The following is a 27153-nucleotide window of genomic DNA, read 5'->3' on the forward strand; positions in this document are numbered from 1 at the left end:
CTCATGAGTTCCTTCCAGTACTAAAGATAACTCACTCATGTGCCTTGCTCAAGCTGGTCTGTATCTGGAGGCCTTCTGATATTGTTGTATATCACCCATGTTAGTAATTTTATTAGGTGATGCTAAGATACGGCTGTTAATCAGAGTTCTAACATGATATTATGAATGTCTGCAGGAACACGGGTCTTTATATACCATGTCAGACTCTTAATGCTTAAATGATGGTGTGCAGACATGTAGTAAGGATGGATGAAAATAAAAGGAAGAAATTATTTCTTGTCCTATTCAATTAACTCCTTTCATGAAGAAAGGAAGGAAATGATTAATATTAGCATGCAGTTGCTTATATGTGCTCTCAGAGGTGTTATCTGCTGTGTTTTAAATATCTAGTACTCTTGGTCAAGAAAAAAGCTTTTTCCTTGTGTTTTCTAGCTGTAAATATTTTTTCCCCGTGGAGCTCCCACCCTTTTACCCCCTCACTTTTCTTTTAGGAGGCTTCCACTTAATGAAACTGCAGACAGGAAGTGATTCAGATTGTAGAATGGACACTGGCAACATGCATATGCATGAGAAGATGCTGTGAGATAGTCAGGGCTTTGAAAGAAAGTCACCATGGAGCAGTAATCCCACAGAGGAATGAGTCAGGAGGACTCTGTGTACTTGAGTTGCTTCTTTGAAATTGTTGCCCTTTGTCAATATTTGCCTATGCAGGCATTATAGATTGGGTTATTTGTGTTCATTAATAGGTTAAACTTTCTATCACCTGTGTGGTGAGGTACCTCTTTGTTTTAGTGGGGAACTGAAGTTACAGGACACCCAAGCAGTGTTTCAGTTTGCCATTGGGGGCATGCTGCAGAGATTTTAAGGCTATTTTTGAGTTCCCTCTGGGTCTGTATGAACCAAGATGTAGGGAAAAGAGGGGGTCTTATCTTAGCACTAGGACAGGACAATGCTAGTGGTACCTCCAGGTGAGATGATGTGCAGCTGAGCTCAGTAGTGGGGTGTAGCCTAAAACTGACTTGGCCAAGGCTGCCTGGGCAGCCAGATCAGGGCAGGCAGATGAGATCTCTCCCACACTGCTGCTGCTTGGACAAATGGCTATGTGACAGAAACGAACCAATCCAGGACATATTCATGTGTAATCAACTTGAAGTCACTCCCCCATTGATTTAATCAAACTGAAACTGAGGAGTGGCAGCAGACACTGCAGTGTTACAAGCTGCTCAGAACCCAAGCTGGTCCTGCACTTTGGCCACAGCAACCCCTGCAGCACTACAGGCTGGGGACAGAGTGGCTGGACAGTGCCCAGGCAGAAAGGGACCCTGGGCACTGATTGACAGTAGCTGAACATCAGCCAGCTGTGCCCACATGGCCAAGAAGGCCAAGGGCATCCTGGCCTGTGTCAGGAATGGTGTGGCCAGCAGGAGCAGGGAGGTCGTTCTTCTCCATGCTTGGCACTGGTGAGGCCACACTTTGAGTGCTGTGTCCAGTTCTGGGCCCCTCAGGTTAGGAAGGACATTGAGTGTGTCCAGAGAAGACGACAGAACTTTACCACAATAAGGCTGGTAAAAGGTCTGGAGCACAAGTCTGATGAGGAGCAGCTGAGGGAGCTGGGGGTGTTTAGCCTGGAGAAAAGGAGGCTCAGGGAGGACCTTATCCCTCTCTACAACTGCCTGAAAGGAGGGTATAGCCAGGTGGGGGTCGGTCTCTTCTCCCAAGTAACAAGGGACAGAACAAGAGGACAGTAAAGCTGTGCCAGGTAAGGTTCAAGTTGGAACTTTTAGGGGTGAGTTTCTTCCCAGAAAGGATGGCTGGGCATTGAAATGTGCTGCTTAGGAGGGTGGTGGAACCACTGTCTCCAAAGATGTTTGAGGCTGGATATGGCACCAGCTGATTCTGTGGTTCACTGAACATTGAAAAGCACTACATGGGGAAAATCAAGCAAACTTAATTTTCTTGGCAATAGTTACTCTTGTTTTCTATTTCAGGAGGATCTAGGGCTCTGTGAAATATAACTAGAGATTGTTGTTACAAGTCAGTTTCCCAAGACCTCTTATGCTCAGCACTGACTCTTAAATTAACTCCAAAAACTCTAAAAATACATATTACAGTGTGATTGTTGCAAGATTTATGGATTCTACAGATGTAAATTATTGTTCTGTTTGGGAAGGTTTGCATGTATAAATCTCTCATAAATACCTTCAAGCAAATATTAAAGGGGTGGAGGATCTTCTGTTTTGGGTTTCTATTGGGGCACTTGTTCCAAAAACTGACTTCAGTTGGACTCTAGTGGCAGAAAATAAAACCTGACCTAATTTCCACTTAAGGCTGAGAAGATGAAACCAGTTTTGGAATCCAGACCCAAATCTGAGAACAGTCCCAAGTTCATCAGTCTAATGGTGTTCCATTAATTTAATGAGCATCCTTGCCAAGAAGGATTCAGAGCTGAGTAGCCTTAAAAATGGAAGCTATAACAGCCATTACACGAGCAAAAATCAGTTTTGTCACTGGTGTGGCAGGTGTTCAGACAGACTTTCTTTCCTGCCTCAGAGCCACTGCTGCAAACCTGAGAAAACTCTGTTATTTACGCTTAGGCATCCTAAAGTTGCTGTGATGGTACCCAGGGGCACTTGTCTGATTGTGTTTGCTATATTATAAACTATGGTAATATGGTTGTGTTGCTGTTTCTAGTTATTCACTGAAGTAACTGATTGCTGTCTTTTAAAGAAAGCAGCGATTCTCCCTTCTGAATTTGTTAGCAGTATAATTAAATTAAGTATATATGTTCTTAGATCTAATATGACTAAAAATTTGCCTTCTGAATTGAAGGTATTTTCTTTGTTCTAGAAATACATCCCAAACCTTTAAGAACAGGTGGTTAAAAGTGACGTTCTAAAGATACACAGGCACAAAAATAATAAAAAATACTGTTTGAAATTTTATTTGCTATTTCTTGTAGTGCCTTTTTAGAAACTTGAATGCAGTTTTTTCTTATATATCAAAGTTTTTCATTTGTTTTTGTATCCAGACACTAGACTCCATTTCTACTCTTTTTTTAAAAGAAGTTAAAACTTCTCTGTGTTGTCAGAGTCATAGGAAATTTCTCAAGTATGGGTTCTTCAGTTATTTTGTACTGAATGTTGCAACATCAATCAGTGGCTGCAGGTACGCACATGAATTGTAACCAGTAGGAGAGAAACAAATCTATGTTTGCATTGCTGCTGTATTTTGGAGAAAAGATTTTTGGCAGTGTAGAATAGGTGTATATAATAAGCTCTATATTTTAAGCATAGTGGGAAGAATATAAAATGAGTATGACTTATAAGGGAAATGTTTGCTATGGTTAAAATCCAGTGGGTTTTGCCCTCCTGCAATACAGTGCCCTGTGCATGAAACTCCTTCACTTGGCTGATCTTTGTCTTGTTGTTGCTTGATCTTCACTGTCTTTAGCCCGAGTCATCTGTCTTTTCCTCGTGCACACCAGGGGTAAATACTGCCCCAATGCACTCAGGCCAGATTCCCTCCCTGCTTTATGTCTGCACTGCACCATGTCCTGTACAGGGATGCTCTCAAACCCTGCCTGAACTCCAGCTTTTGGAACCAGCGGAAATCTGCCTGCTTTGTTACACATTTTGGCAAGCTGTACTTGCTAATTGCACTGTCAGTGATGACAATCTTGTGGTCCCATTCCCCAAACTTGAGTGTTTGTGCAGTCCCATGGGACACCATGCTTAGATGCTTTCCGGATGCTCAGTCCCGAGGTGTGCTGGGCCATGGCAGGCAGTGTGGGCATGCTTCCTGCTGTCTCAGGCAAGCAGGTGCAGCCAAAAGTGGGATCTCAGGAGGAGGACAACTGGGAAAGCACAAAAGGGGTTGTTGGGAGTAACATGGGAGCTCCCGCTTGCTTTCCTTGAAATGGATGCTAATGTTGTTTAAAGACAAAAAAACAAACAATGCAATAACAATAAAAACCTACTGGCACACCTTTGGGAAGTCCCATAAGAAAAGAAAATGGGACACATGCTTGCCATCTTAGGTTATTATTTTAGTGGAAGAATGCAGTAGATACATATGATTCTATGCTGCCTGTGTCTGAGGTACTGGTGTTGGTATTGGTATTATTTCTGTTCTGTGTAATCCCTGACATTTTCTAATGCGCAAGTATCACTAGTTACTGAAAACTAAAAGTTAAGTATAGAACTAAAGCCATCTGGTAGTTCAGACAGAAAAGTTAGATAATTAGCTGTTCTTGTCAAGGGACTGTGATTAAAATAGGCCATCTTCATAATAGTGACTAGTTTGCAAGGGACTTCCTGGAAGCCACCTGGGATAATGATAATGAAAAGAACAAAATTAAAAAGGAGGGGGAGGTGGTGCCATTATAGCTCATGATGACTTTCATAAGTGAATTAAGTCAGCTTTTAACTTGAAGGCTGCTGGTTTTTTGGTACTTAGGAAAGAAATGATTGAGTTTTCTGACCATTTGGCAATGTGCTGCCACTAGGTCAGCCAGGTTACTGCTGGAGATCCTTAATATTTCTGTGTCAAGCTCTGGTTTCATTGCTCACATCCTTATTAACTTGTGAGTGCTGTTGGCACAGCTCATCTTCAAAGGCCACTCTAATCTGTGTAACCCGATGGCTCCTGCTCAGGGATTTTCTTCCTTTGGGGGAATCAGTGCTATTAAGAAACACCAGAAGAAGAAAAACATCAGAACAGTATTACTGCATCATTCTTTGTCAGCTGATAATTGCAATGTGTGTAGCAGTGTTAGTGCAATATCAATTTATATTGATAGATATCTCTTATAGAATAAGCTGTTTAGCAAGTGCTTAGAAGGGAACCTTTTTGTATAGTGGGAGGAAGGATCTGTGTAACTTTGGTAGCTCCTGTCCACCCACCAGCACTGGTGTGGAGGGGCTCAACGTTTCCTTTGGCCTTTACTGCTGAAATCTTGTCCTCATCCAAGAAGAGAGCAGCAGGGAAGCCTCCTAAGAATGCACAGTTCTTGCTCTTTCCTGTATGTGGATTCCTTAGTGGAAGCCCTATGTCAATGTGATAATTTTAATCAGTGAAGTCTGACCTGAATCATCCAAGTAGTGTCTCTTTGAGAGCACACTACTGAGGAGAGTTATGCTAAATGCATTAGTAGGATAAAATAAATGTGTAATGAGAATGCTCCATCATTGGTGTGATTTAATTAAATATATTTTCACTTCATATTGATAAAAATCCTATATCTAAATCAAATTAATTGAATTTATTTGGCTCTTTTCTTCTTTTAATTGGCAGTTGCTACTTATTTAACAATTCTAGTTAAGACCTGTTCATGCTGCTTCAGAGGCTTTTAAGAATTTCAGTGTGACTGTAGTATTTTCTCAGAGAGAATGTGCTGGAAATCTGTTCCAAGTGTAACCAAGTTCAATACTTAAATTAAAATATGGGCAAGAATTAAAAGTACTCTGGGTTTTCTGTGTTTAGAGTCTCCTCAAAAAAAAAAAAATCTGCTTCTAAATAATTTTCATTAAATGAAGCTTTTATGTCTCTTTATTTCCTGGTTAGGAAAGCAGTGATTTGAAAAATTCAAGATATTGAGGTCTCAAAAGTGTCAGGGATGCTCAGCTTCAGAAAGCATAAGTAAATATTTCAGTGCAATATGCTCAAAATAAATTGCTGTGAATGCTTGTGGATATACAAATATTTCTGATCAGTTTAATGGGTCAAACTTTCATATAATTAGAAAGGTGCTGACTGTACCCATGCATGATCAAGTTAATAATGTCTCATTGCATTCTATATAAAACAAGAGCATGATAAAACAGGCGAATGCTAATCTAAGGCTTCTTATAAGAAGTGTTGAATCTGAACACTGCGTTACAAATTTTCTTTTCCTTTTTTTTTTTAATATTGAGAAAATGAAACTCTTGAAAACTGATTTTGTAGCCCTTTCTTGAATACCATCAAAAACAGAAAATCCAGATTTTAGATTCCCAGTGCAGGTTGTCACTCATGTTTTAAGTTCTGCCTGCTCATGACCCATTTCAATGTCTACACTTGGTGACCTGATAGCCAAGGTTTTGCTTTGTAATATTTTTTTTGGTGACAATCTTTTCTACTATGCCCAAACAATCTGACTTTCCAGCATTCTTCACACTTCTGTTGTTATTTACTTACATAGGAGAAAATGGACAGAGAAATTGACAACCAAGGTGAAGCAAGAACAGGCTTTTCTCTTGGTAGTGTTATAACTGTCTTCAGATAAATCTTGCAAATGAGTAAGTTACTGTCAAAGGTTTGAGATAAGAGAAGGCCTGGGTGGGTGGGCTTAAGCACTGTGGAATCTGAATGACCTCTTTGTCCCAATTCATTGGAGTAAAATTTAATCTGGTTATAAAATTCAGGGGTTTTTTGTTGTGTTTTTTAAAGCTAAAGATTGTTATGTGGTATGCCAAACCATCAGAATATTCCTCCCCCCCAAGACTGAATGCGTCTAATGTGCCAGAGTTTTTTCACATCTGCTCTTTGATGAGATGTTTGATTATAGATTTTTGGTTTGTTCTGTTCTTTGGACAAGTTGGTGAAATTCAGATTTTCCCATCCATAAGCCTTTGACTTTTTAGTTGCTTCTGCCTTGCAAAGAAATTAATTCCTTCAAGCCAGTGAGTCTGCAGCTCCAGCTGTGACTGTAGATGAATGTTCTTGCAGGGTCATGTACTGTAGCTCTGAACCTAAATAAAAGGATTAACAAGAGTTCACTTGGAGGAAAAACACTTAATTTCACTATAATAACTATGAGAATCCATGGGGAAAACCAATAAAGCTTTACTATTAAAATTGTTAACAAATGATTATTCCACCCTGACCCTCTCTTCCCGCTGTTATTTTACTTTTGAACAGTAACAAATGATGGGATTGACCTAGTTCATGGTAGTTCTTTAGTCCCTGGCCTACAAATGATCTTTTCTTGTGAAATAATTCCTAGTCTAGTTCTTTTGAGAAGCATTGATAGTATTTATGAAAAAAAAAATGTTTTCTGATGCATTTCATGCAATATCCTGCCCCAAAACTTTGCTTGGTGTGAGGGAAGAAGGGGCATCATGTAGACAGTGATGCTGGAACTGAGCCTGGCAGCCAGGGTACCCACAGGATACATCTGATTGCTCCAGAAGAGCACGACTCATTTCCACAGCTAGCACAAACAGCTTTTAATGATTCCTGGCAGAAAAGGAGGATTTCTAGGGTGAGTGACCCTCTTCAGTTGCATATATAGACCTCATTGTCCCATCTCCAAGCAGCACCTCTGCTCAGGAATGGGGGAGAGGAGAGGGGCTGCTGGCAGGGGCTTCCTCACTCAGTAATACCTCAGTTGGCTGTTGATGACTGTGGTACAGCTGCTTTCCACTCAAGCAAATGGTCTGAAGGGCCAAGCCACTGCTCAGGGCAATAGTCTGATCCTTTAGGGCTCTCCTGTCTCTGATGGAAATGCAAGGAGAGGGTGGAAGGATTTTGATCTTAGTGATCCTGACTCTCTCCCCAGAATTTTAGGACTGCCAGCCTCAGGCAGCAGACAAAGCAATACTTGTATGCGTTTCCTTGGGAAGGAAGTCAGATAATTAAAATTGACTAATGTGACTGCCCTGGTTGGCTTCAGAAATCAAACAGATGAAACTTGTTGAATTTTAAAGGTTAAATCTTGATATTAGCTTTGTCTTTTGCTTCATTTGGGCTTTGGAAGTGGTAAACAAACAGGTCCTGGTTGGTAGATCGGTGACCATCATAAGCCCTTGTCTAAAAAATGCCACAGTGCCCATCTGTGTTACTTGCTGGGAGCTCCTGATGTTGAAGCCAAGGCATGAAGGCTGGTCTCCCCAGAATGATCTGAGGTTCTGCTTGTGCCCACACTTAGCACCAAGGGCTGGAAAACATTTTGGATTCTGTCTTGTGCTTTTGTGTTCCTTGCTTTTGCTTCAAAGATTTTGCCCCTATGAGGCATGCTTATGCGCCTAGTATATATTTCCAAAGAAATATAACTTGTAAAAGGATTCATCAATCTCTTTCATCAGTAGGTAACAGAATACTTTTTTTTTCAGAGAAAAGAAAAATGTATAGGTAACATTGTGCTTTGTTTCAACAATGTTTCTGATTTGCGACCAGATGAGAATCACACTCACCTTTAAGTGGTGACCTACTCTTATTTCTCTCTAGTTTTCTTGCTTGCATGCTCAGGAATGTGTTTTTTGGGTTTTTTTTCCCTCTTCATGATTATTTTTGTGGAGCTCCTGAAACTGTAGGGACTATCAATAGTCCTTAGAGATGGCCTATGAGCCACAGTCTGAGTAGAATTCCACATGAACTTTTGTTCTTCACTATACCTTTGCTCCAGCACTCTTTGAGCCAAATGTTTTTGATGGTCTCTTGTTCAATACTTCATGTGGCTTTAATTAGTCACAAGTGGCAATTATCCTCTAAAGTTAGGGATTGCAGTTAAATAAATTAGGTATGCTCTTCTATCAACTAATTTTATCCTTGGTGTTTGTTTTTTTTTTTTTTAATGGCTTATGTTCAGGTAAGCAGCTTCAGCTTTAGAGATGCTTCTGTTGGGTCTTCTTGCATAAATTGCAGAGATTCTGTTGGAAGAGACTTGAGATTTAACAGCACGTTTTGTTGAAAAATTTGGCTGATATTTTGGCTAGATTTTTCAAGACCTTAGCATTATAAGATGAAAGTTATAGACCAAAGCCACTGCAGGCAATGGTACAACTGTCAGGTATCTCTGTATATGCTAGGTCTTCACTGGCTCATTGTTGAATTCACACTAGTGGGATTTAAACATGGATTGGGAACTGTAATTTAGGGTCTCCAGCTGCTATGTAATAGCTTTAATGTACACCAAGTTTATGAGATGCATTCCGGATAAAGCTAACTTTATCTGATTGATTTATTGATTTAATTTGTAAACTGAACAAATATGAGAAGTATCACTAATGAAATAAGAATATTACCTGATCCTGCTGTATTTTATTTCTTAACACAGAGATAGACTGAAGCCTCTGCTGCATAATTGGGGGTGAGGATGTCTAGGCTTTCAGACAGTTATGTAAAATTGGGGTGACATGAAAAGACATAAAATAGAAAAGCTAATATTAGATAAAACATTTCAAGTTTTGTAGATGATGACATAGATATCTGCTTGTGGATTTTGTAAACTTCATCTCTTTGTAAATGAAGTACAGGCAAACACAGTTGTAGCCCTATCCTGAGTGATGCTTCACTAACCCTCACTGGAGTAGGCAGCTGGACTGTCCATGAGAAGCAACTGCATTGAAGCAGCAGAAGTCAGAATGCTCTTCCGTGTGCTGCAGATTGCTGGAAATGGAGCGGCACCTATGTGGAGATTGCATTGTGTACCTTTGATATGAGGAAGATAGTTTTATAATGTGCAGCAGGGAGGAGATTTGTGTTATAGATGTAGTTCAACAGTAAAATATGCTGTCCTTTGTGAGAGGAGACCAATCCGTGTGCTGTAATGAAGAAGGACTTTTCCTGTGCCCTAGAAATCTTGTTATGTCCATGAAGTTTATGGTACTATGCTTACAGGCATGGGAGTTAACTGCAGTACCTGAAATCTGAAAGGTTAATTTCCCATCTGTATCATTACTCTGTTAACCAAGCAGATGCATGTTACGCTAGCAAGTGCACATTCTTTCCAATTCAGTATTTGATTTATAAAAAGAAGACTTCGCAGAGATATCATTTAACTGATGTAAGTTGCAGAGCTTTTTAATGTACTCATGTTGTGGTTCTAAAGTCAAAATGCACCACCAAACATAGCTGTGTCCAGAATTTTAAGGTATTCTTTGTACCTGGACACTTAAACACAGAGCTTTCCACCTGAAAAGAAAGGAAAAATATAAAGGAAAGATGTATTTCAATTTTAGCATAAGTCATTCTTTCTGTAAAATACAACCATAATTTGAAAATGTTATTTCTTTTTTCTGTGAGAACTGAAATATTTCTATAAAATTACTGTGAATTAATATCAAGAAGTAAATATGTAGATGGAGCGTAGGTGCCAAATCATCAAACCAACTGTGGATTACTGTTTCTTTTTTGATTATTCTATTTTTACATGTCATGTTGATTTTTCTATCTATAATTAGTCTTGTTAGTAGTTGTGTTACTTGTGGTTCTGATACTGCCTCAGCAGAATGTATCACAACTTTGAATACATGGAGAAAGTCTAAATCATCAGAACTAAAAAAAAAAAAAAGAAATCCTTGCAAATTCAGTGTCACACTGAATTCTGAAGTATTGTTATTCTATTTGCAATGGATTTGGTGGCTTTTATATTGTGTAACATGCTTTTTCTTTTTAAACACTTAGGAGTTTACCAGATCTTTTTTATGTGGTTGCTGAAGCATTGCCCTGGGACAGCAGTAATGGTGGATGGAGGAACAGAACACACTTCAGGTAAGAAATCAGACATATGCCATTTGGTGTGGCTGTTCATTAACTTTCTTCACATTGTTTTGGTTCAGCTTCAATAGTAGCAGTCTTTAATGTTGCACCACTAAAACTCACTGAATATAAAATATAAATTTCTTGTCTACATGAATGTTTACGTATATCTCTCTGTAAATCATTGTCAGCAGGTTTTTTGTTTTCCTTCTAGATTTGGTAACCCTGGTAACAGAAACTGCTGCTGCTATTACAGTCTTTACCCTCGCTACTGTATAAATTTCCATAAGAATTTTATTTCACATTAGCAGTTGCAAATATAGGCCTGAATATAAGAATAATTTCAGCATTTCTTGAGTGGTTTAGGTAACTTAAGTTGTTCTTTAAGGCTGTTCCAATTCAGGATATAGTTGTCAAGTTTTTGATATCCTTGGAAGTTAATGCAAACTTACACAAAGGCAAGCAAAAGTTGGTATTGATTTAATGCTTGCTGTGCCACAAGCTTCCTGGGAAAACATGGACAAAATCTTTAGTTTCTGTATCTGTGGGAACTAAGTGGCTACATACCAATATGCTTGCATTTCTGGTAGAGAAAATAGTGTGTCCAGAGTGCTTTTTCTTGCACAACTCAATATGCCCAGGGCTGTATTGAGCTTTCTGTGCTCCTGAGGATCACCTTGTTGTGCTGGCAGGGTAGAGCTGCCAGGCAGCCAGTGCTCCAAAGTGTAGGTGGGTACTGTTGAGTGCACATTTTGGCTACAGTGAAAAAGGCTTGGGCTTATATGTAAATTCTGGTTTTAGTCACACTTGGGCTTTAGTACCTTTGGCCTTCCAATTTGGCCCTCTTGTTCCTCTTTGAGAGCTTTGTGAAGATAGATGTGGTGGAGACTGCCTGTGTTCAGATTGGAGCCAGATGTCTAGGTACAGTGTTAAAGAGGTGTCTTAAGGCAAGGACACAAAATATACAAAGGAATGACCCTGGAGTTGGGCTTATTCTTCAACTTGCAGGGTGCAGGAACATAAATATAGAAAACACATCAAAATGTCAGTATCTGTGGATCAAGGACCAGCTTAGGTCTAGAGATTTAGGGACGGCATAGCAGTCCCATATCCTGTCCCATCGAGTGACTGACAGCTGGTTCCAAGAGAGGAGAGTGGAGCATGTGATTACTTCCCAGATCAACCTCTCATGCTCCACAGATGGACACCTGAGTCACTGCTGGCTTCTTTGTTAAGTAGTCTTGGTTATGCTTTCCCTTTCTGTGGATCTGTGAGGTTGTGTTTGGATCCCAGGTGTTTTTTTAGGCTCTGCCACTTTGCACTGTTCCAGATCCCCCAGCCGAATTCCAGGAGGGAGGAAGCAAGTAGTCCCTAAAGTTAGTTTTGAACTGCCTGCTTGCTAATTTCATTTAATCTGGGGACTGGGTTGATGTGCCAGGACAGTCAGGAGTAGAGCTGAGCCTTTTCTGTTCCAGTGAGGTGGTAGGAAAGGATGATGGGTGCAGAACTTTAAGAAGACTTTAAAAAGCAGCTAGACTAAAATCTCCTTGAAGTGAAATGCAACTGCAGGCCTTCAGTGGCCCTCCCACTGCTAGTGCCTTCCTAATGAATAGGTTTGAGGCAGCTGCTCAGACCTGTCTTGCTTTCATCTTTTAGTTTATTTCCCATGATTTTAATAGCAATTTGGGGTTTATGTTCTGTACCTCCTAGAGTTACAGAAAGCAACAGAGAAGATGCTATGTCATCTGTTAAGCAGTCATCTTGCCATTTTTTTTTTTTCCTGACAGTAGTCAAGATTGTGTAGAAGAAACTACCATAAATTTAAAATATTCTGAGAATACATACTCAGTGGGTTGAGTCTCCCAGCAAGACATTAAAATATAGGACCATTAATCAGAACGGAACTATATTTTTTCTGTTGTTTTTCTTTTGCACATTTAAAACATTGCTTTTGGGTTCACAGAAACTTTAGGTGGACAAAGAAAAAATAATTTCTCAGTGATGCTTTTGCAGCAAAATCATTGCACTGAGTGCCTGACTGTACATATTGCACCTGATATGTTGAGACTATGGAAGGAAGTGTGAATATTGCATAAATCTGTCTGACTTGCTAAGATGGAGTCTCAGAAACACACTGTTCAACATATATGATCTTAACTATTTTGGTAGCATTGCTGAACTGGAAAAGGGTGAAGATGGGCCTCTGAAAATGTAAAATTTTAGACTCTGAATGTGCTAACTACAGAATTCAGAATATGACATTTTTAGTGTAAAGGCATTTCAAATTCTGTAAAAGCAAGCAGAAACTAAAACAGCTCTTGGCTAAAATCTTAGAACCCGTTGAAGGAGAATAATTTAATTACACTGATTCTCCTTCTTGGCAGAGAATATTTGGGTGACAGAATTTATGCAGCTGGATAGAAGTTTGGTTTATTTTTGCGCTTGAGTTTTGTTTTTGTTAAAAACAGTGGAGATCTTGGACTTAATAAGTGATTACAGAACCAGATGAATTTTGTACACTTTTTTCCTATCCCAAGTGCCCTTATCTTCCCTTGTGTGTCCATATTTGGGGATAAATCCTTATGAGATAAGGGCAAATTGGATGTAGCATATAATTTAAGGCTATTTCACTTCATGATGACTCCACTGTGTGCATTCTGATGACTCATAGAAAAACATGTAAAAGACTGCGAAGCCAGCTAGGTCACTTAGAGAAAACTGTTGAGCACCTTGTTCCTCGAGTCTACAGAAAATGGGCAAAGGTTTTCACCTGAATCCCTTTTGTGAGGCTGATGGACAGTGAACTTGATTGTGGTACAAATTGACCAGGTATTTAATGGAAAGCCAAAAGAAGGAACCTCAAATGAAAAAGCTTTGCAATACTAGAACTGTGGGTGAACTGTTTGCTGGCTGTTTTAAGCCTTCAAAAGGGAGATGTGGTGGGGAGAAGGAAAAATATGATTTGTTTTCCTGTACAGGAAGGAGTTGCTGAGAAAAATATGTTAAGAGAGTTTGGAAATGGAGAAAATAAGTTGGACAACATGATTAGACTAAGGAGAATAAGGCTTATCCACAGATCCTCTGAATGCATGTGAATATGTGGAGGTGGCTTGTTTCTTGCCAGAGATTTGTATAAAATTATAAAAACAGCAGGGTTGTGGTTTGTTTGTTTTTGTTGTTGTTTTTTTTTTTAATATATTCTTTTTTTTTCTGTAGCAGGATATAACTAGATTGTAAACTTTGGCAGGACTCTTAATATCTGAATGCTTCTTGAAACTTTGACAATATTTTTGTAAAGCTGCTTCTGGAACTGGAATAAATGAGAGATTTTTTTCTATAGTCTCCCTCCTGTTAATTAAATGAAACAGTAAGTTTTATATTTGTCCAGAATTAGGTCAAAACAAACAAGAAATTGAAATTGAAGAAGCCAAACAAGGATAAATAATGAGCCAATTTCCCAAACTGGCATTGACCTACCAAGAGTTTGGAAAAAGTATGCTTGCAAGCTTCCTTTATTATTATAACCTCTTGAACAGAATAATCCCGTCCAAGCAGCTATAAACGCTTTCCAATAGAGAAGTTTATGACCTAGTTTCTGACTGAAACACAGTATCACAGTGTTATTAGACACATTAGAATTAGAATCACAGTGTTAGACACATTAGAAACTCAATGTATTGCCCTTCAAAAACACTTGTTAATTGAAGTCAAGTAGAGTGAATTTGAAACTTTTTTTTTAATAGTAGATGTAGACAGTTAAATTCCTGAGATGGCACACAGAATTTTCATTGATGTCTGAAATTTTTAGCAGAGCACTGGTTGGAAAAATGAACATTCTAGGATTACCTCTACAGGAATTCAGCAGTTACAGGATGTCTTTCTAGATTCTGTGTTTGGAGTAGTGAAGAGAAAAATAAAGGTGCATTTATCCTGTTCACAATTCTAAATATGTTCTGGAGAGTCAGAGGTAATTTTGATTAGGCTTCATTCCATTCATGGCCCTCCTATGAGGAGCAAGGCAAGGACATGATGGGAATGTGCTCAGAGGAGTTGGGAACAAACCCACTGAATTTGGGATTTGCACGTCCAGTTCTCTTCAACTGGAGAAACGTAGCCTTGCAGGAGGCATCAGAATAGGCCACACTTCAATCAGCTGCTCTAGTGAGAGCCTGGCAGAGACACCCTTCTGTGCTGGGAGGGAAGCAATGCAGAAGTAAACTAGATCAGCTGTTACAAGTTTTGGTTTGTTTCCTTTTTATCGCTTTTCCTGTGACTCACTGATGTAACTGGAAATGAGGGAGCTGTGCTGATCTCCATCAGCTGCAGCTGTGGCCGGTACCAATCATCTCTTTTTTCCAAGGGGCTTGGGAGTGATCTTGATAGCACAGATCATTCATGTTGAGAAGAGTTTCTGAATGCTGCTGAAATACATTAAATAATACTTGGTTAGCACGGAAAGAGCTATAGTTAAAATACTTGCAGTGTTTCAATTATAATTCCTTTATTGTTTCAGTTGCTTATAACTTCCTGAAGTGCTTGTGTCTCAAGCTGAAATTTTCCAGACTTGATCTTGGCCTGACAGTGACCTTTATTCTCTTTTCTTCTTTGTTTCTCTTTTCTCTGTGGTACTGAATGAATATGGCTCAGGCATTTCATCTGTAATGAGCAGAAAGAAGCAGCAAAATACATTAAAGCTATTACACAAAAACTCTGAACAGCTCAGACAGTGCAGCTGTTAAAGAAATGGTGAAAATCATCAAAACTACTTTTGGAATCTTACAAGAATCTGTGAGAGTGGGTGCTTAGATATCAGCTTTAGGTCTTGAACTTTCTCTCCATCATGCACAGCCATTAGACTCTGTCATAATTATAACATGCAGTTATTTTGCCTAATCAGTGATCAGCTGAATGAAGAAGTAGTCCTTGGTGAAAGAGCAGATCTGTTCCTCACTGTTTGCCATGACCCTGGCGAGACAGGGCTTTGGAAATTCAGGCAAGTGCTGTGCAACGGGAGCCCTCTGGGACATTCCTCCTGTCCCACAGTTCAGGTTGAGAATTCTCAAGTTTTCAGAAACTCTTCTCACAAGAAAATAGTTTGTTTAACACAAATCTTAAATAAACTTTTTGATCAGCTCTACTCAAACTGTCTGCTGTAGTAGTTTAAATCAGAACCCAGATGTCTTAGGGGATGGAATTTAAACCTGGGATAGAAATGGTGGAAATAAATTGTCAAGAGTTTTCCTTTATATTAATGCTAATATCATACCTATGTATTAACTTATGTAAAGGCTGCTGGTCATGGTGGTGATGTTGCTAAACAGCAAACTGTGGGGTTTGACGACTTGTAATATGTGTTTCAAGGAAAAAAATGTCATGTGTTTGCCTGTTTTCTTGGTCACAGGCTTGCTTTGCCTTAAAGGCTGAGTTTTTTTGCCAAGGACAACCATTGTGAGTATGTTTAAAAAGAAATATAAGAAACTTTTCATTTCTAGAATTGGCTTTTCATGGTCTCTTGTTTTCCTTGGGAAATATCACTTCATGTGCATTCATGAATCATGTCTTGTTTCTGCTGATAAATGGTTGTGTAATCCCAGTGATGCAGACAAGTGCCTCACTCTAAGAGCTGCAGGGCAGCAGCAGAGAGAGGGGGAGAACTGAACTGCCGGTAGACCTGGCAGCGGTTCCCAGTGCTCTCCTGCCCTCTAACTTACGTTTTAAGTGAATTCCCTAACTCTGAACCTCCTGTGTGATACCATAACTCTCTGATCTTGTAGAGGGCTGTAGAAACTTTGTTAATTTCTTATTATAAACTTACATTGGTCACCTGCAAGCTCATCCCTTGCAGCAGCTCAGGAGTGCTGTTCAGCCACTGCTATAGCAGCACTAGGTAAAAGTAAGGTAAAAATAAAGCATAAAGCTGTAAGGTGCCCATAGCGTAAGCTCAACTTTTCATGTTGCCAGAGAAAACTTAGTCCTTCTTGGAAAATAGTACTATCTGTTTTGGTGGGTTTTTTTTTTTTGTGGTTTTTTGTATTATTTAAAAGCTTTAAAGGTCTCAGGATTTAGGGTTTGATCATTAACTACAAAAGTTCTATCACAACCATTTTCATCTTTAAAAATTAATCAAAATGTATCTTCTGCACCATAATGTGAAACAACTCTCTTAAAGTTGCATTGATAAGATGCAGAGTCTAATACCAGAACTTTAAATGAAACTGCTCTGTGTTTGTAGTTTGTCTTCAGAATAGGAGGAATTGATTTCTTTAAATCAGCCACCAGATTTTGGTCCAACCTACTGTTCTTTTGATGACAATCTTGGATTCTAAACTCTTTCAGGCATCCTAACTTGTGGCAAATTATTAAAGTGGAATTGCCTGGGAGAGGGACAGCCTTGTCCTTAAAGCTGGCTTTGATGATCCTAATGTGGAAGAATAATGCATCACTTGGTATTGGCAGCAGGTAGTGAGAACTGCTGCAGATGTTGTGGGTACAGGACAGTCAATGTGCAAGAAGCTTTAGGTGAAATGAAGTAATAAAACTTCATTGAAAAAATGACAAACATCCGTTTCTGTGGTGAGGATTTCCTTGTCATTTCAGTCTCATTAAAGCTGCTGGTTTAGATCTGCTCTCTTCTGTGTTGTCTTTGGGCTTATACTTCCAGTTACATTCTTAAATGACAAATTTTTTGAGAATTAAGCATATATTTCTTCCACAGACATTAAAATGCAAACTCAGTTATTGGCAAATAAAAAAAATTGTTGTTTTGACATGTTTGGCCCTTTTCTGTCTGAACACTGCTCTTGGGTGGATGTGTTCTTTCAGGTGAACAGCTAGGTACTGGTTCTTTAGCCAGCTGTGGGATATTTAGAGGGGCTTTCTAATAGGAGCATGGAACTAATTTTATCATGTTGACTTTCTGTTCAGTGGTTTTCTGTATTGCTTTTTCCCTTGTAATCTACACTTTAATTATAGGTATAAGTATTCAGCCAGTCAGAATGGGCTCTGGTGTTTGAAACTTTAGTAACAAAAGTCCTTCTATCTTGAGGTATTTAAAAACTGACCTTTAACCTGTTAAATCGAGTTAAATGGGGAGTGATAGCCTTAACTCACTCTTTTTTTCCTTTCAGCTAATTTATTATTAAACAGTCTATGGTGATGAGTACTTTGGAAAAAATCAGTTTAACTCTTGAAATTCCAATCTGGAAATCAGCTTTGCTTTGTCACTTCCCCAGCTCTCATATGTCTTTTATATTTGGGCTCTGTAAGTTAATGAAAGACACACCAGACACATAACCCAGTAAATGCACTATAGGCAGAAAAAGCTCCCTGAGAGAGCTGAAACAACTCCCACGCAGTAAATTCATGACTTGCTGAGCACTGCTGCTGTTCTGCTGAAGGAGGGATCAGGATACTTTTTTTTTTTTTTTTTTTTTGTGCCTGGATAATTGTGTGAATGTGCCCCATGTGCCTGACCTCCCTCCCCCACCTTCCCAGGGCCCTCAAAAGTAACCATAATCCTTACGCCTCCTGCTTCCTCACCAGAAAAACACATCAGCTCTTAGCTTGGAAAACATCCTGCTTTGCAGATGTGCTGTGTTCCAGAGAGGCTGGCCCTCTTTTGGGCTCTGAGCTCTTCAGATCATCCCTCTTGGAAATTATTAATTCTGGTTACACTGCTGCTTTGCAAACAGTCAGGGCGGTCTCTCCTCTTATTTCAGGGACCACTGCGGGAGGGCTGTGTCGCACATTGTTTATCACTGTTTCTGGTCTTTGGGTGCATGTGCTGACCCACGGGTTTAGTTTGCAGTCAACTGAAAAATCAGCTTGAAAGTTTAGACTTGTTTTAGAATGTTTACAACTAGCACAGAGTAGGAACAAGTTAAGCTGAGGTGGAAATGCTCATATTTGACAAGGAAGGAAGGAAGGAGTGTAGTGCTTATTGCTCTGCTGGAGGAGAGACAAGGGTATGTACCCTTATGTATCATGGTATGGAGCTGGCTGAATGGAAAAGCTGAGTCCCAGCACTGATCAGTGCTCAATTTGCCTGGGAAAATGTTCAGCATCTCCATAAGAAATAACAATGCGTCTGTGACCGTAAACTGGGAAAGGCAGCATGGGGTTGTCCGGTCAGGAAATCTTCAGGCACAGAGTCACCAGTGAGGGGCAGACCGAAGGAAGCTGGCAGTCTGGGAGTGAAGAAGTAGGAATTTTGGCACGCTCAGAGCAGGATTGAGCAGGAATATTGTCTGGCCAGCAGTCTAGCATTGCTGCCGTCGGATGGAAGCGGTGCATGCTCGATTCAAGCCAGCACCAATCCTTTCTTTCCTTGCCCAGCACAGAAATATCGGCATGAGAGATTTCCGTGCGCGATTGAATCACTCTGGACCACCCTTGGGCAGGCAGACTCCAGTCAGTCGAATCTATGTTGGTGGCAGCTCAGAGTCTCTGCCATCTGTAGGTTCAGATATGCTGGAGATTAGGCCTGTTTCAAGCTGTCTCTTTTATGGCCATACCCTTCGTCTGATCCCAAACATTAAGAGATTAGGTTTCTTGAAATATCAGCAATTGTCGGCCCCCCTGGCTGGAGCAAACCACTTAGCCCACAGATGTGGGAAGGCTTGAATAGGTTTTCGGCATGAAAGAAATGTTGAGCTCCCAAGATGTATGATTTATACAGAGGAATAGTTTTTCACCTGCAGAGTGTTGGTAAATGGTGTTTTTTATACTTCGGTCAAGGGCGTGCACTGATAAGCTGGGGCAAAGAAACCCAGTGAAGGTAGGTGTTTCTTCTATGGAATGAATACAATAAAAATAGGAATATGCATTACAGATAGAAAGTGCTGACTACTCAGAGCTTTCCAAATGCATACTAGTTCAAAACTTTCATCTTATTTTCTTTGGGGACTGCATTGCAAGTTTTGAATGTTCTATGTTTCAAAACAGAGCCTTTATCATAAAGAAAAGTTGAGTATTTCCTACCCCAAGATCTATTAAAAATCCATAAATGGCAGGCAAAGCAGAGAGGTTTTGATTTGCATGATGAACCTCCTGAGGAAGAGCCTGAAAATAAGGAAAAAAATGAGGTTTTGATGCTTTGGCATCTAGAATTTTGTGAAGCTTTGGAAAAGGTGTACAAAACATAGCATGCAAGGTTTTGTTTGTTCAAAGGGGACCGCTTCCCAGCTCCACTTCTTTGTAATGGTAAACACTGAATTTCAGTGCAGGTAAACACTGCCACCATAAAGAAAAAGGCCATGCTCCAGGTTGTGTATCTGAAACTAGTTCCAGGACTTGGGTGCACAGGTCCTTCTTGCAGTGCAGTTCTCCCGGCACAGGGCTGGGTACTTCCATGGTTTTATGCTCCAGGCCAGGATCTAGACCTAGGTGTGCCTGAATCGCCACAACAGGGGTGTAGAGGTTTTTGTGGTAAAGCTTAGTGTGGGTCAAACATGCTTGTGACATGTTCATTATGAAAATGTCTGATAATTTCAGACTTGCTTTGAGTAGCTTTCATGTTTTGGTTCACTGTCCTATTTCCCTTTTTAGACATCCTTACTGAAAAATCCCCCTAATATGGCATAAAATGTCTTTTTTTGTAGTGGACACTGTTCATAAGGAGCACTGTAATTCTGAAACATCTACTCTGAGAACAGTAATGCATTCTTCTGTTTGTTCATGGAATTGCAGAATGGTTTGGTTTTAGAAGGGATATGTAAAGATACCACTTAGTCTGGCTTGCCTGCCATGGGGCAGCATCATTTTTCACTGGATCAGATTGCAGAACACCCCTTACAGCCTGAATTGGGACACTTTCATAGGACAAAAACTAGATTGCATTAGGTTCTTTGAGTATTCTCCACATTAAAGGAATAATTTACATTATCACATATAGTTGTTTTGAATTTTACTGAAATGAAGAGAATATTTATTATACAAATATTGGTAGAAGGACATGAACATTTTACATATATATCTTGTCTTACTTTTACCAGTCAACACACAAAGGCATATTTCCTCTTAGAAAAAAAATTTTTGGCCAAGTTGTACTTTTTCAAATCCACACAGGTGTAAAAGCAAGTTCTGTTGATGTCTCTGTGATGAGTTAAATTTTTTGCTTGTACAACTGAGTGGTGAGTCTGACTCATAACTTGATAAAATGTATACATTTTATTAATATTTAAAATATCTCCAGCTCTCAGAAGTTGCTATTCTAAATCCACTCAATTTTTTTTTTTTATCTGCAAGTCCTTCCACATAATTCACTTTAAGACAGCTGTGATTGCCTTCTCCTGCCTGCAGCTGTTCCCATTTTCTTGTAATGTAGACTCATCGAAGCATTTGGTGTGGACATTGTTGGTATAATTCAGGGGGAACTTGCTCACTAATCTGTCAGTGTTAACCATAGACAACGTGGAAGTACACACATACCTATAGTATGTGGTACACACATTTAGAAGTGACTTCATCATGTGGTTTGGTCTACAAAGCCAAGGAGGAGAACAAGGCTGTTTTTGCAGGAAGATCTCACCAAATTATCAAAAACTCCAATTCCACTAACAGCTTGTAGCTGGCTGCCTGGGGAGGTAACTGCAGTTAAGCCAAGCAAAACAAGGAATGGATTTCAGTAGTTTATGGGTTTTTTGCACTTGAAATTCCTCCTGTTTAACTTTGCAAGTGGACTGAAACCTTGAAGTTCCACTAGAAGGGGTGATCTCGAAAACTAGTTATCTGACATAGACTCTTGAACTTAAGGAATAGGTTTTATTAAGACCCTGAAATTCAACCTGTACATTAGGAGGCTGGGATTCCCTGGAGATGCTGGTACAGGGCTACACTATAGGAACTGGGTTCATGGCTGGAATGCCTTTTGTGTGTTTGCACAGGAGGGATGGGATGCAAGGAATCTTTAACTCCAAACAAATCAGTCTTTGAGAAGAAAATGTTTGTTGAAGTTGGCTTTAATTTAGGTGCCAAAGCAGAAGTATGGTGGCACAATGCTGAGTAGCCTCTCTTACATCTGTAAGGCTGCTCTGGGTGTGCTGTGTTGCTGCAGCCAAGGTCAGCTGTGGGTCATGCTGGGGTGTGTCTGTGTACAGGCCGTCTATAGCAGTGTGCAGAAGCATCTGTGAGCTTTGCCATCATCACATAACCATTTGAAATACCACTAGGCTTAAAAAAAAGCACACACTTTCTCATAGCATTGGCTGTTCAAGTGTGTAATGATATTTCTAACTGCAACAGGAAAGCATATACAGTAATTAAAACGCAGAGCAGAAAAATTAGTCAAATTTGGCACAAATGCCTGAGAAAGTGTCTGTTTGAGCTGTAGATATAAATGAAGCACCAGCCAAAATTACTTTCAAAGGCTTTAATTACATGTGTTTTAATTTAGCATGTAAAATGCAGGATATTATTTTTTAATATAAATTTAATTCATGGTTAATCTGCAGATTGCAATATCCTTCCAGTAGAAATGATGTACTTGGACTGTGACAACTGAAAACTTCCCTTTCAAGTTGTTTCGTTGTTCTGTCACAGGGCCTGCTGTTCAGAACCACATGTTCTCTGTGTATGGGCAGCTGCTCCTGTGGGGTCATTTAACAAAAAAACTCAACACTCCTTTGGTTTTAATGTGACTGCATACAATACAATATACAATAAGGTGTTCATAGTGCAGATATGTAAAATCAGACATCAAAATATAATATCATGTCCATGGTATTTTTTCTAAAGTACACACAGTAGGCATGGAGAGTAGTACTTCTAGAGCTCGTTGCTTATAAATGAGGAAAGCTACATGCTTGAGATAATCAAAGTTTTTTCACTAATTATCCTGTTCCAAATTATAAAGGGGCTCTGTGTGTATGTATGAATAGTCAGGTCATATATTCTGTACTGTTCCATGTCTGTGGGTGTCATGTGCCAGTAAAGAGCGAGTTCAAAATGCTTCTGATGCGAAAGTGCAGGTTCCAGGGAAAGGAGAGACTGGCAGTCATGCAAACCTGGCTGCTCTTGGAAAGGATTTTAAGAGTGCCATTAAAAAAAATTTAGAGCTTCCATGTAAATTAGCAGGTTCAAACCATCTAGATCCAAAGGATTTGGGAAGATTATCTGAATGAATTTCAAACACAACTGGCCATTATACTGAATTAATTGTGAAACAAATAGTGAGTTGAGCAAGAGAAGCAGGAAAAAAAGGTCATTTGTTGCCCTCCCTCTTAAACAGGGGGAGGGCAACTAAACATTAGACTTGGTGAGCCTCAGTTTTTAGTCTACATGTAAACACATACACCAATTCTTTTCTAATATCTGACCTAAACCTGTCCTGAGACAACTTCAGGCCATTCCCTTGGATCCTGTCATTGTCACCACAGAGAAGAAATCAGTGTCTGCCCCTCCTCTTCCCCTCACAAGGAAGTTGTGACTGCAGTGAGGTCTCCCCTCAGTCTCCTCCAGGCTGAACAGCCCAAGTGACCTCAGCTGCTCCTCACACGGCTTCCCCTCAATGTCCTTCACCACCCTCATGGCCCTCCTTTGGACACTCTCTAACAGTTCAATGTTTTCTTCTCATATTGTGGCACCCAGAGCTGCCCCCAACACTGGAGGTGAGGCCACCCCAGAGCAGAGTGGGACAATCCCCTCATTGCCTGGCTGTGATGCTGTGCCTGATATCCCCCAGGACAGGGCTGGCCCTCCTGGCTGCAGGGCACTGCTGGCTCAGATTCTATCTGCTCCCAGAGCCCTCTCCATGGCGCTGCTTTTTGGCATCTCATCAGAATCCATCGCTTTCACCTGTTGAAGTTCACCCAGAGGGTGTTTGGGCACTGGAACAGGCTCCCCAGGGCAGTGGTCCCAGCATCAAGCCTCACAGAGTTCAAGAAGCGTTTGGGCAACACTCTCAGGCACCTGGTGTGACTCTTGAGGATGATGCTGCGCAGGACAAGGAGCTGGACTTGATCTTTGTAAGCCCCTTCCAGCTCAGCATATTCTGTGATTCTGTGCATATGTGAATAAGAAAAACACAAAAGAGAACCTGTTTATGTGGGTAATAGAATCATGGATCTTAAATAGTTTAGTTACATAATTATGGAAATTGGGCCAGAAAAACTGGAAAGCCTTATTTGGTCAAAATTGTCACATTGATAGGAGGAGGAGACTGAAGTTCATGAACTGTAATTTGATTTTGGGGGTGTAACATATAATATTTTTTGTGAAATCTTACTTATAATGTAGTTTTAATTAAATTGTGAAAGTTTTTATACTGAAATTGAAAACTGTCAAAAAAACCCCAAAAAACTCCTCTCAAACCCAGAAACAGATGGCCATGACAATATACAAGTTTAGGGAATGATATCATAGGCAGTGCCCATCATATTTTAATATAGTTTAATGCAGAGATATAGCATGCAGATGAGTGGTGATGATCTTGTGTTTTCTCCTGCACACAAGGATAATCAGCTCTTCCCAAACAACTTATCTTGCTGTCAGCAGGATCTGAGGCTATATGGTTTTAGCAGGTTATTGAATTTTGTCAGAGGAGTGGCTGCACCGCTGGTCTCAGGATGCTTTCTCTGAGGAGCATTTTGTGTGTGGGCATGTTAAAAGCATTACATTTTATATGCCTTCTGAAAAACTTTTGCTCGGTCAGTGGCATGGTACTGGAAATTTTTATTTTAAGAACTCTTCTTCACAAGTAACGGGCTTAAGAAAGCTGAGTTTCTCATTTAATTACTTCATACGATTGCCATGCAAAGTGTTTAAGGATGTAAGGAAATCTCCCAAAATACCAAGAGACTTCTGATAAAGTCCTGAGCATGTGGCAGTGCTGTCTTTTGTTGCATCTTTTATCCTATGGTGTACCTGTCAGAGTAGGAACAAATTGACAAAGATGAATTTTTTTGACTTCCACCTTCTCAGGATTTTAATAGCTGTAGGTAGCATCACCATGATAGCAGACTTTGTTCTGCTGTGTTTTTAAAACCATTAGTCAAAATGTAGTCATGTTACCACTAGATACAGTCTTCCACACCTGCCAAAACCTTTTCACTCTTGTTTTTATCTGCATGTAACTGACAGCAAACTTCTCTCTTGTAGCTCACAATGCCAAAAGGAGTCTGCTCTGCAAAATAGAGAAGATTCACTGGGTTTGCTGGTGGTTTTATCCCTTGTTTTCTGGAGATGCTTGGTCAAAACAGAGACCACTGACTAACTTTCCATAGTTTGTTTAGTTGTGAAATCATGCTGGATGCATATTTCCCTTTTTGCTTTGTGTCTTGGGAACTTTGAGTTCACTTAGGTGATGGAGATTTAGAAATCTGGAAGTCTGTACTACTTGGAAGATGTTATTTATTAAAGATAGTGACAGCAGAAAACATTGTAATAACTCTCTGGCTCTGAAACACATCTTTGGCTTAAAACTAGCTCCTAGGTCTAATAGCAAAACCCAGCTGCCTTTTTTTACTCTAATGCCTGCATTCTTAATAGACTGCCGTAGTGCAGGCCCTGGAAACTGAAACCCACTGTAATACTACAACCTCAGGCAGGACCCTCAACAAAGCACAGGTTAGAGAAGAGAATATACCTACACAACATTTTTAAAGCCAGTTCTCTCCAAAAGCCAACAAACAAAACCCATGTTATTTTTGAAACTAAGTAGAAAAAACTGTGCCCAGAGAGGACTCAAAGGAATCATCAGATACCATTAAAAAACCTCCCAACTAAACAAACTCAAACTCCTCCCAGATAAACATTCTGCAGTCAGTGTCCCTATAAAAAAGGAAGAGACAAGAAATTTTAAAGTACTAGGAGACACAGAATGAAATAATCTGCTACCTAGATGTTTTGCCTTCTGCCAGTAAACTTTAAGTGTTTGCAAATGCCCCAAGCCTTGGATGTATGGTATGAAGGGAACACCCCTGATTATAGGGGAAGGGGGGTGACTCCTCATTTTTTAGGCCATAGGATCCTGAATTTTCAGTTGACAAATATATTATGTCACTGGGTGATCTGCTAAACATTTTTTCTGGAATAGCATACACTGTGAATTTCCCACAACCTTGCCATTTAATAGCCTTAGAACTTCAAATGTCATCACAGAATTAAACCAAATATCATAAGCACTCCTCTTTCTTCTCCCTCCTTCCCCTGAAGCCTTGAAAGAGTGATCTGCCTTCACTGTGAAAGTATGATGAAAGTTTTGGGATAATCTGTTGCAATATTGAAGTATTCACTGTTAAAGGCAACTCAGAGATCCTCAGGCTCAAAGGTTTCATTGCGATGTTTTGCCTTTGCCTTGCTTTACCTATTGTTGCATTATCACCTGCTGTACACATAGCACAGCACCACCCCCAAGATTTTTGAGCAAAAGCAAGTAACTTCACAATGATTATCAGCTGTGTCTTATGGTTATACTTATGTTGAATGTTCTGTGTGTTTATTTAAGAATCACAATCTCTTATCATAGTAATGGTATTGTGGGAAGAGTGTGTTAGAATAGTTGCCAAGCACCCAAGGACTGCTGAGGCAATCTTGCCTGAATTTTTCCTCTCAGTTATCAGTATATTCTGTTAGTGAGAAAGAAGTTGCTGCTGCTACCTAAACAGAGAATAGCTTGGGGATGTTAATGATCTCTTAGAGCATAGACTATAAACAGAAAGAAATCTGAAATAGAAATCTTCTGACTGCATAATCCAAGAAATAACCAATGTCTAGTTACAATTACTGCTGAGGCTCCTATTTTAGGGCTCTTGTGGCTGTGGTGGTATGCTGTTATTTTGCCTCTGTTCATTATTTTCAAGATGCTTATCTGCAGTACTGCAAAAGTGAGGGCTGCTTTATGTAAGCCAGCACTGCTTCATTGTCCATTGCTCTTGCTTAAATTCAGTATTTGAACTTACCTCATTTCCTTGGTGTTTAATACCACCAAATGCAAAGGTGACAGAGTCAATCTCCAGTGTCAGGTACTTCTGTTGCTAGAGGAGATAAAAAATAGAGAAGTGCAGGATGTGAGGAAGCTTCTTCCTCACAAAACTTGCTTATCAGAAATACCTTCATGGAGATATTTAAAAGATGTGTAGATGTGGTACTTAGGGTCATGGTTAAGGGGTGGACTTGGCAATCCCTGGCTAATGGTTGGACTCTATGGTTTGAAAGTTCATATCACTTAAAACTAAATGATCAGTTCTGAACTTCTGGATCCAAATATCCTTAAAATTGCAGGAAGATGCTGATGGTGTGTAGTAGTGTTCACTGGTGGTAGTCTCTAACTTCTTCCTTCCTGCATTCGTCTTGTTGGATAAATAATTAGTTAAGAACATGGTTGTCATAATTGCTGTCACCTTCTGCATGCTGTTATCATTACAGTAAGTTCTGCCTTGGCTGCGTGCCTCATGTCAGCTCAGGATCAGGGCAGAGCTAAACTCAGGTGACCAAAGTGGTAAAATTCTGATGTTGTTTGCCCTTCCCTTCCCCTGGAGTGACTTTCTTTTCAGCTGGAAAATACCCCTGTGAAACTTCTCCTTCATTTCAGTTGCTCCCTGCCCAGCACAGTAAGCCCAAAGCGGTGTTTTTAAGTTGAGAGCAGGATTGTGTTGTGGCTAACCCAGCCTCCTGCTGGGGGGGGTGGGCAAGGGTGGGCAGAGCCAAGGGAGTAACCACGGTGGTCTCCTGCATTGGTACTGCCTGGGTTCAGTTTTG

At 40.0% G+C, this 27153-nt stretch overlaps 1 protein-coding gene across 4 annotated transcripts in view; it reads left to right on the forward strand.

Annotated features, from left to right (window-relative positions):
* LOC106628294 (uncharacterized) overlaps nt 1–27153 on the forward strand; it is a 252588-nt gene that overhangs the window by 70109 nt on the left and 155326 nt on the right. For 3 of the 4 annotated variants that reach the window (XM_088066798.1, XM_088066791.1, XM_088066796.1), the window contains exon 1: nt 10445–10470. In XM_088066798.1, coding sequence (XP_087922924.1) covers nt 10447–10470 — 24 coding nt within the window. In that variant the 5' untranslated portion in view covers nt 10445–10446. Of the gene's footprint in view, nt 1–10383; nt 10471–27153 lie in introns of those variants that run through there. The other variant, XR_001331615.2, reaches the window with a different exon arrangement.

The sequence above is a fragment of the Pseudopodoces humilis genome, chromosome 1 (genome assembly GCF_049639895.1).
Source record: "Pseudopodoces humilis isolate 2021_Gansu_Grassland_sample_001 chromosome 1, ASM4963989v1, whole genome shotgun sequence".
In the NCBI taxonomy this organism is placed as follows: domain Eukaryota; kingdom Metazoa; phylum Chordata; class Aves; order Passeriformes; family Paridae; genus Pseudopodoces; species Pseudopodoces humilis.